Source organism: Neltuma alba, unplaced genomic scaffold, assembly GCF_004799145.2.
Source record: "Neltuma alba isolate B1F8T4 unplaced genomic scaffold, ASM479914v2 tig00011757_pilon, whole genome shotgun sequence".
Classification (NCBI taxonomy): Eukaryota; Viridiplantae; Streptophyta; class Magnoliopsida; order Fabales; family Fabaceae; genus Neltuma; species Neltuma alba.
In genome coordinates, this window is record NW_021636385.1 from 53,483 (window position 1) to 64,091 (window position 10,609).

General features: G+C 30.0%; 1 protein-coding gene across 1 annotated transcript; it reads right to left on the minus strand.

Moving 5' to 3' along the window:
* Window positions 1-1,405: 1,405 nt before the first annotated feature.
* On the minus strand, window positions 1,406-10,510 carry LOC114717637 (beta-fructofuranosidase, soluble isoenzyme I-like). The gene is given in 10 exon segments (XM_028902845.1): window positions 1,406-1,654; window positions 1,820-1,848; window positions 1,851-1,906; window positions 3,035-3,258; window positions 3,664-3,825; window positions 4,368-4,639; window positions 4,642-5,002; window positions 5,004-5,224; window positions 8,428-8,436; window positions 10,399-10,510. Coding segments are annotated over 10 exon segments (1,635 nt in total). The 5' UTR covers window positions 10,496-10,510; the 3' UTR covers window positions 1,406-1,450.
* Window positions 10,511-10,609: the final 99 nt, after the last annotated feature.

The following is a 10,609-nucleotide window of genomic DNA, read 5'->3' on the forward strand; positions in this document are numbered from 1 at the left end:
GCAAAAGGAATCAGGAAAACTGGAAATGACTATATTGGCCTGAACTGCGAGCTTTTCTTGGGTCCAAACCAAAAACAAAGCGAACCAATTAGGCATGGAACGAGGGACGGAAGAAAGAGAGACTGACCTAGCGTCTCATTTGCAGGAGAGCTCGTGTTTCTTTTGGCAGCCATTTTGGGTCTCCAAGCTCGCAGAGAAAACATCTTAGAATGAAAAAACAACATCTACATAACTATATACAAAATTGTATAGCGTGTGAATTATTGGGATTAATTAATGACGCATTTTTAAAAGACAAAATTTCACACTATTCAACGAATCTTTGACTTATTAGAATCATCCACGAATCAATCAATCAATGAATAAAGCAAGTCTTATTTAAACCTTTTTTTTTGGGGGACCTGGTTTCTTATCTAAACTTTTGAACCTGACTCATAGTATTATGTGATTCATGTATCTAAAGTTATGTGATTCATATAGAGTTTGAATGAATGCGTCTTGGGCTTCACGTTATCAATTAATGGATTCAAGTTTATAATTATAATAGTCAAGGTTTACATTAACACCAAACACTATCATCAAGTTATTTTTCATAGAGATTATAAGTTCAAATCTTATATGACAAGTATAATAAATGTGTGAGTCATGTTTCTAAAAAAAAATATCTTCAATAATACTGTTCCTTATTATAAGAGACATTGATGCTATGACATGTTCCCATATATAGAGACACTTAAAGTTGTCATTTTTTGTATTGATTTCCTATTTATTTAGTCTCCAAAGCTCTCTCTCTCTCATTCTCTTAATAATTTAATTGCTCTCATACTCTCTCTCCTTAATGGGTTGTTAGGAAAATTTACTTTTTACATATTATTGTTCTCAACTATTTTAATTTTTTTTTTATCAACATAATTTGATTTTTGTCTATAATAAGAAATAGAGGAAGTAAATATTATTATAGTGTATCATTCAGCACCAAAGAAAAAGCTTGTATCTTGATGTTTGATTATGGCCCAAGTATGCATTGGGTTTTATTGTGATCACATACTGTGCCTTTCATTTTAAAAAAAAAAAGTTTGCATTGGGCTTCTATTGATTTCTAATTTTGGAAGAGTTTCACCAATTTAAAAGCATGAGATTCTTTTCGTCCGTTGGTAAGTTGACAGTGGCTATCAAACCTAGTAGAAGAGATAGTCTCTTCACAATATTGCGAATTAAAGTTTGAATTCTCATTTAAAGAGGTGCCTACATTTAGGGGAGAATACTTGTGCTTGGCCTAAAAAAATAAATATATTGACAATCATCTGAAAAGGGATTAATTGGTTAAAATTAATTTATTGTACTAACGATTTAGCTTTCCACCACAAATTATGACCATTTATTTTATATTTCCCATGAAATAATAAATATTACCATAATAAGATGCACATAATATTAGTACTAGAGCCTTTCATTGACTCTGATCAAAAGGAAAAGGGCGTATGAAAGCAGAGTTCAATTCCCAAATCTTGAGGGTGGCCTTCATGTTAATGGCTGTTGCATTGTTGAATAGAAACAACCTTGCTGCTCCATATATTGCTTCTGTTGGATAAACCCTAGATGTGATCACTCTTCTCCCCCCTTGAGCAAAGCTCTCAATGATTGAATGGTCAACCTAATCGCATTCAAAGTTTGAAGACATTAATTCTCATTAACTTCAACATTATGTGAAATCTATAAACATAAGGGCTAAGTGTGTGTGTGTGGTGTCAACAACTAAATTCAAAAGACATTTCCAGTATATATACATAAGAGCAGTTGGTGTTTGATTTTCACTTACCAATACCCTCATTGACAGTCTCTCATCATGAGCACTGGAACTTCAGTTCCATAAACTGTCTTTGTGACATCAGGAGCTTTAGATGACCTGCATAATCCAACAATTTATATTCAAGCTATTGGTTTGTGTACATACCAAATACTGATTTAGGTTTCTAAATGAATTCAAAATTCATGCAATTCCAACAAAATCATTTCAGACTAAGATACCATAGTTGTTAATGCAATCATGTGTATTATTGTTGAATGCATGAAACTTAATATGAATTCTCCATAGCATTTGTATATAGAGAACTTAGTGAAAAGCAATGAGATTCCTAGTCTCATACTTGTTTTTTTGTTCTTACTACACTAAACATTGTATAATATTATAGAGTCATATATGTATATTATACTTAGTATGGTTAACACTGTATTTCCACTTTTGGTCTAAGCCCAACCGACAGCTTTGGAGAGGGAAGGGAAGTTACTTTAACAAAGTTATAATGACAAAATGTTAGCATGTGGCAAAAGTGAAGAGAATTTTGGGAAAAACAACAACATAAACCCAAAAAATTTGGAGTTACCTACTTCCTGGTGCAAATAAATGGAGAAAAAAACTACTTTTTGGTCTATAAAAGGAAACAGAAACCTACAAGACGCTAAGGAATATAGACACAGCCTCTCAAATAACATTAGAAAATTCTCTCCAAGAATCCTTTTAATTTCCTATGCATCAGTATAAATCCACACAAATCCGATGATGATCCACATGATCCAACACCCCAGCACATCTGTGGCATAGGCATAGATCAGCATCATGTCAATTTCTAGCATTTAGTATATGCATAGCGCTTCTTCTATGTTTCCACCTTATTTCTGTGTAATTTCTTTCTTAACATGACTACTTGTGGATCATCTGCTTTGTGTGTGAATTCTCTTCTCTCACACAAAATTTGAAAAGATATATAATATCTATTTTGATCTGGTACTTGTTTTGTTCTCCCATATGAGAGAATATGACATGCACATTATCCTCAATATACATCCAAACCAAACTTGAGGGCAAAACGCTTTATGTATTGTATAATACTAAAGTAGTATCAGTAATTAATGCATTCTCAATATGGGTGCACCATAAAACTAATATACCAAGCTTCTAACATCATCTTAATCGAATTATTTCTTTTCAAAGAAAGAGGAAAATCAGAACCAAAAAATAAAAGTTTGTACATACCTAGTTTCATCAGCACAAAAAAAAGTAGTTGAATTTTGATGGCTTGTATTAGAGAGACGGAAATAAATGGGTGTCAACTCAGAAAGTGTATCATCAGCTATAGTCAAGAGGCCAAATGGTCCCAAAGCACTTCTATCAGTAGCTCCACCACCACAGCCCTCAATGTCTTCATCAATCTCTTGGGAACCCGACGGTTCAATCTCAAATTCAACAAATATGTCCAGCTGGATCAAGTTTCCAACAAATCCAAACAGTTCATTAGTAGACTCTTCAATTGTACCAATTCAACAAACACCCTGAGGGCCAAGCAATATGTGACTAAAATGGTGGTTCTTATTAGGCATCTTTACAGGAAAGATCTTAATTCATGGTTTTATGTGTTTGTCAATGAACTTTTGAATGAAAACATGAAATGTGTTTGCTAATTTCAAATTCAAATAGTCAGTCAACAGACTTTGAGGCAATTCAACAAACATCTTGTGGCCAAAGCAAGATGTAACTAAAATCCTTCTTTTTAGTATAAGGTATCCTTAGAGGAAACACCTTGGGTTCGTAACTTGTATGTGTTCCCTAAAAATTTTGAATGAAAACACAAAACATGAATGTTTTTCAAAACTTGATGTTATTACCTGTGTTGCGGAGCCTATGTTCAAGGGCAAAACTGAGCCAGGCTTGAGGACGATGCCTTCAAATTCAAACCTTCTTAGCCTTAAACTCTCTATCTCCTCTACTGGCCACTGAAGAATATTAGTTCCAGTTTTCTTGTCAAATGTAACTGATCTAGGAATAGTCTGCCACAAACAATGGATAATTCACACATAAGTATTGTTCATTTAGGAAAAAGATTGTTTGAGTTTCAATTTGCGTAGGTGAGAAAAGTATGGCTCCTTCATGAGACTACATTTGATACTTTGATCTCCATCATGTGAACTTCAAATATTTTTGGAGTGATAGAGAAAGAAAGATCTTGCAAGTAAAAATAGTGATAGAAACAATAAGGGTTAAGGTGTAAAATATTTTTGAAGTAAAATATTTAGTGATTTAATTTTACTTAATGAGCAAATTTTAATTTTGTCATTAACTCTTCAAAAGTTTCAGTAAATAATGTGTATCAAGCATTATAAAAAAAATTTTCTAATATTTGTTATGGTGTTGGATGCATCTAAAAAAATATTTAAGATGCTGAATAAACTATAAAATTTTGAAGTACTAGATGACATAAAAAAATATTTCAAAATATTTATGCATCACAAAATACTTTGAGGTGTTATATGCGACCGACAAAATATTTCAAGTAACCCAAAACAAAATGTGAAATCAATAAAAATCATACCTGAACAGATGCCCATCCCTTTTTCAAGTCATCATTTTTGGTATCTGTTTCATTAATCCAACCCCAAAGCAAACGTCTCTCCTTAACCGGGTCATAAAATGACTTTGATGCATAGTATCTTCCATAGTCCACTCTTAACCCAATGCCCACATCCTCTTTCGGGTTATCGGGTATCCATGTATCATTCTCAATGAAGTAAGTCCCAAGTGCATAATGATCCACTTTAGCATGATCAATACTAGCCTTTAACACATGCTTAATTCCTGGCCATATGCTGACGTGGTCAAGCCTTTAGACCCATTTAGTGAAACCGGGTAGAAGTCCACGCACTCCCACATACCCGTACCAGGAACCGAATGCAAGTGGTGAACATTTTTCTTGAAGTGGATGAAATCTCTTGTCCTATAAACAAATGAAAAGCCTGTCTCCTTTAATTTTGACCCGATGGTTACTCGCCATTGCCCATCTGGCCCGATCCATGCGGTGGATGGGTCACGAAAATTTCTCGGGCCGATGTTGGTTGGAGGCACCAAAACTGGGTTATGGGCATATTTGACCCAATGGAGGAGAAGGGGATCGGATAGGTTGGCAGGGTAAGCGAGATTTTGTACCTGTACCTTTTCAGCGTTGTCACCTGGTGTAGAGGATTATGATTTTGCCATCTGGCAATAATGTGGCTGATCCAGTCCATACACCATTGATATCAAATGGCCTATCAGGAACCATGGCAATGGGAAGGTAGAGCCAATGAATCAGGTCCCTTGATACAGTATGACCCCATGTGATGTTGCCCCAGACTGCCGAATCAGGGTTGTACTGATAGAATAGGTGGTACCACCCCATGTGATACAATGGACCTGCCACCAGCATGAAACAATCCCCACCAACAAACATTAATTTTTATCTTGTTTATTGTGCTCGTGTTTTTTCCACGGCTCCTAAACTTAAAAACTAAATACCTACTATCTTTAACTCTAAATATATATTAGTTGAAGATTTAATTTAGTCCTAATACAATAATCAATTTAATTTGTTTTTAAATATTTATCCATTTTGTTCTAATAGCCTCTATAGTAATTAACGTGTGTTAAGAAGTTTTGATAAAATAAAAAAAAGTAATTTCAATACACATGATTAATATGAATTTTTAGAAAATATAACATCAATTTATTACAAAAGCTAACTTTACTAATTATCTTAATATTCATAAATTAGTTATCTTACTTTTATATTAAAGACTGAAAATAGTATTTTATAAGGATTAAGAAATTGTTTAGGTTAATTTCTTTAAAAGAATATATGATGGGTTTCTTAAAACCTATTTAATCATTTGCATTAGCAAGTATTCTTTCAAGAAGATCTCTCTCAATAACTGCAATTAATAAAGATAATTTGAAAAACAATTATAAAGTGGATAGATATAAAGTGATTGCTAAGGGTGTTTTATGAACCAAACCGTGGTTTGGAAAAGTGATTTTAGAGAATAGATTTGGAGAAAATAGATTCTAAGAATAGATTTGTAAAAAGTGATTCTGAAATAGTGTATAGTTGTTATCAAAAGCACTTTTTATATATACAAATTACTAAAAAAAACATAAGTTAATATGATAATTATAGATTTTATTTTATATATTTTAATTTGAAGGAATAAAATTGTTAATAATGTTTTTTACCAACATAATTATAATACATGATAATTAATTAATAAATAATTAATGTGTATTATTTTATAAAATATAGATTAAATATAATTTAATAAAAATATGTTTAAAAATAACAAGATACATATCATATAGGCCCTCAACTCTCCCTTCTTTCAAAAGCAAAAAATTTTGCCAAAACTTTTTGGTCAAAACATGGTTTGACCAAACATGGTTTTGGTTTAGGGGGTGTTTGGGAGATATAAACCATGGTTTGGGGTTGTCAAAACACATAAATCTAAGATAAAAAACAAAATCCCTTGATTAGATTTTATATTTAGAATTAGATTAGAAGTGTTAAAAAATTTGCATCTAGTCATAGACTTGTGCTTGTGCTTGTCCTAATAAAGATTGGCCTAAAATTATTTGCATGACCATAAAAAGTTTGAAAACTTACATGACGACGAACCTATCTAATAGTCAACTATGTAAGCGAATTGGTAGATAGAACCTAAACTTCGTTTTTTACTTGTTTTGGAGTTTTCCATAGTACTTTTCACAATTCAAATTTGACTTCACACCTTCATTATAAAAATCCAAACTCAAAATAAAGAAATTGCATAATGCGTCGTGTTAGAGTTTCCATTGAAAACTTAAAATTAAAAAAAAAAAACTTTTTAAGAAGTTAGTAATTAATTAGATAAAAATAATATTTAATTACCAGCCAATGTAAACTAACCAAATTTCATTTATTTTGTCAAAGAAATGCACATGTGCCTATTTGTTTGAGAATTATGTTGATGGGAAAATAAAATGAGTAAAGCTATTCAAGTATTCAATCAGAAATTATGTTATGCATAGGAAATTGAAATTAAAACTAAATGAAACGTAGACGTTTTGTTTTAGAAGGAAAATTTTTTAAATCTTAAAAATAAAAAAATGTCGACATAATTCCATTGCAATTAAAATATAGAATATGCATATCAAATGAAAAAAAGAAGCAAAAATACGCTTTTAGTTCTTTAACTTTATGCATGATTTCAATTTGGTTTCATGACTATAAAAATAATACTTTTAGTCTTTTAATCATAAAATATTAATAAAAAATAATGATATTGATATCTTAAATATTAATAAAATATTCTTAAATATTAATAAATATTCTTAAATATTTGCATATTAAGTTTAGTTTTCAAAACAAACATAATTACTACCAAAAAAATTATTTAAGTCAACAGTTTTAAGGTTGTAAAATTAAGAATATACATTTTGAAGTTAAGAGAACAAACCAAAAACTAAATATAAAATAAAGTAAATTTTCATATTTTGGGGAGAGAATGACAAAAAAAGAAGCTGAAAATTACAAATTCTAAATCAAGTTTGATAACACAACTTTATTTAATATTGACATATCTAAATTTGCAAATGTCAACAAATTTTTCTTGACATTCCTTATTTGGTATTTTCAAAATTCCAGCTTTCTTTTTTTGGGTCAGTGTCCCTATTTTGAGGTTCATCTAATAAAATGTAGAAGAAAAAGTTATCTATCTAGCCACGGAGGGCAATATTTTGAAAGAGATTAGACTCTCTCGTTGGCGAAATATACTTCTCATGCCCAAATTTTCGATTATCATGGGCTAATAGTGAAAACTTAATCTATAACTTTGGGGATTAAGCTTAATATTTTATTAGATCTTTTTACGATTGCAAAAATACTCAAATTAATTATTTAAAGAAGATTTATTTTAAATAATTATTTAATAAATATATTCTATATTTAATAGTAAATAAACTATATAACAACTAAAAAATTACTAAAACAGAAAACGCTCAATATTTAAATCAATGACATTGGTATATTATATTACCAACAAAATCTTATGCAAAGTTTTTTGCATATATAAATTTTTCTTTCAAAAGATATTGCACGATAATGAGGGGGATATGTTAGATGCAAAGTCACATGCATGATAGTGGCTTCAAAAGGAAAAAGGTTCAGACCATCAAATTAATGTGGCCAATAATTTCCTTTTTTTTTTTTAATCTTAATTGGTGTATATATTGGTCAACAACTTGTATATATCTTCAATGATCTAGAACCACATATATTTTTATTTTTATTTTTATTTACGTAACTGATAATAGATTGATTTACGTAACATTTTTAGAGACTACTACCTCATCAAAAAAAAAAACCTTAAGAAATTCAGTAATTTATTTTAATTTCCGTTTGGTCATTTAAAATAATTATAATTTTTATGGCTGTTGCAGTAGTGAACATTAACTTGATAGACCACTTACTAGATTTTTCTTTTGGCCAAAAAAATTACTAAGGATTTTCTAATAATATATTAATTAAAATAAATACAGAAAAATATATAGACATTTTTGCCAAAAAAAAAAATTAAAGAGATACGTACCGTCAGGATCTGAAGACGAAGAACCAACCAAAGAGATATGTACGGACACCACACCAAACAGGAACCTTAAAAAAAAAAAAAAAAAAAACAGAGAGAGATTGTTAGTTAACATTTTGTCTTCATCGTCTGTGTATATAGTATAAAAAACTATGCTATTTATAAATTAAAAATTTATATGTTATTATGCACTGTAAACAATAGTATCATGCATGTGGCATATTATTTACTATATTAGTCCTTATCATCTATACAATACTATAAAGAATTCTTATTTAAATCTCATATGAAGCATAAGATTATAAGATTCATGTTTTATTCAACATTAATATTAATATCAATATATCAATATATATTATTATAAGAATTAACTTGTTCACAAGTCACGACCAATGAGATTCCCATTAAACTCTATACAAAACATGAAGTTTCTTTTTAGTTTAATAAAAGAAAACGTGTCATCATTCATTGTTCATTATAATACAATTTAGATAATTCAAAATCTGATATGAATGATTCATATTAAAATTTTTACTATATAATTTTTCAATCATAAATTTATTTTTAAAAAAGTGTCAATTGTACGATTATCTTTATTTTAAATTGTATATATATTAAAATAAAAAATTAATTGAAGTAAGCACTTCATGCTAATCACAATTATGAGCATGAAATGTGCTCCCAAGTATTTTACGCGCTTGAGTTATAATTCTTATATAGTTTAACATATTTTGTTCTTCAACTAGTAATTTTAATTTTAAAAGGCAAACTTATTTACAATCAATATGCTGAAAAAACAAAAGTTAGATGATAGCTAAATTTGGAAGGTTAAAGCATGGACCCCCAGCCACCAGGCGGATCTCACCTGCCATTCAAATTCTGACAAATCATTTCAAATATGAAAAAAAAAATCAATAAATAACCAAAATTTTGACTCGCCGATGATTGTGCTCAAATTCTCGAGGATGACTGTAAATTAAAAATATGTGGTTTATCTATGATGTAAGCTAATTTTATTTTATTGATTTCTTTCAATAAGATACTTAAGATATTTGATTTTTCTGAATAAAATTATTTCTTCATTTTATAAATAAAAATGAGCATGAAAAGAGTTTTGGTTTCCTTTCAAATTTGTAGGACTCATGTTTATCTGTACTGCTGCTTGTACTTTATATCCTGACATGATCATGATTTATAAATAATGTCTTTTTATAAATTCGATATTATGTTCGTGTATGTATATATAGGGTAAATTAGACAAAACTTCCCTAAATTTTGAGCGAGATGCATGTAATTTCCTTAATATTTTAAAGTCTAGATTTAACATGGCCTCCCTGATATTTTATTTGCTATTATTTCTTTTTGAGAGAAATCGTCACGTTAAATCAATACAAGACACGCAACATCCGTAAGTTATTAATTTTATAAAAACCTCTTGAATTTTAGACCAATTGCATATGCACCTTGACAATTCAAAATGTAAATTTAATATGTTAAAGTTCAGGAAATTTCATGCAATTGACTTGAAATCTAAGGGGTTTTATAAAATTATTAATTTAAATAGGATGTCATGTGTCTTTTTTTTTAATATGACATGGCAATTTCCATAAAAAAGATAACGATCACTTAATGACAAAGAGTTCATGGTTAAAAAAAGAAAGAAAAAGAAAAAAGTTACGAGGTCAAATTTAAACTTTAAAATATTAAGAAGTTTATGTGAAATTAACCCAAAATTTAGAAGAGTTTCGTATGATTTAGCCAAAAATAAAAGCCACAAATTATACCATGACGTGGAAAATTTTAATGCGGGGAATGAGCTGAAGAGCTTGACCATATAAGCTATATAGAGTTTGAAAAAAGTTACAATAATGTCCTATATTACATATAAATATTACTTATGGTAGTAAGATATGAGATTACAAGATAATATACACATAAAAAAATAAAACAAATGGCAGTAAAAATTACACATACCGTTCATCCAATTCTTTTGGGGTTGAAAATGATAAGCAGTTCGTTGCCAAGAGAACATAGCATTGGTCCAATTATAAAAAAGCTTATCCGAACCCATCAGTGCCGGACTGGACTTGGCTGATGCTCCTTCCTCCACCCCTCTCGGAATCCGCCACCCTCTCTCCCAGACGACGTAGTTCTTCTCTCTGCTCCCTATTGTTTCTCACCAATG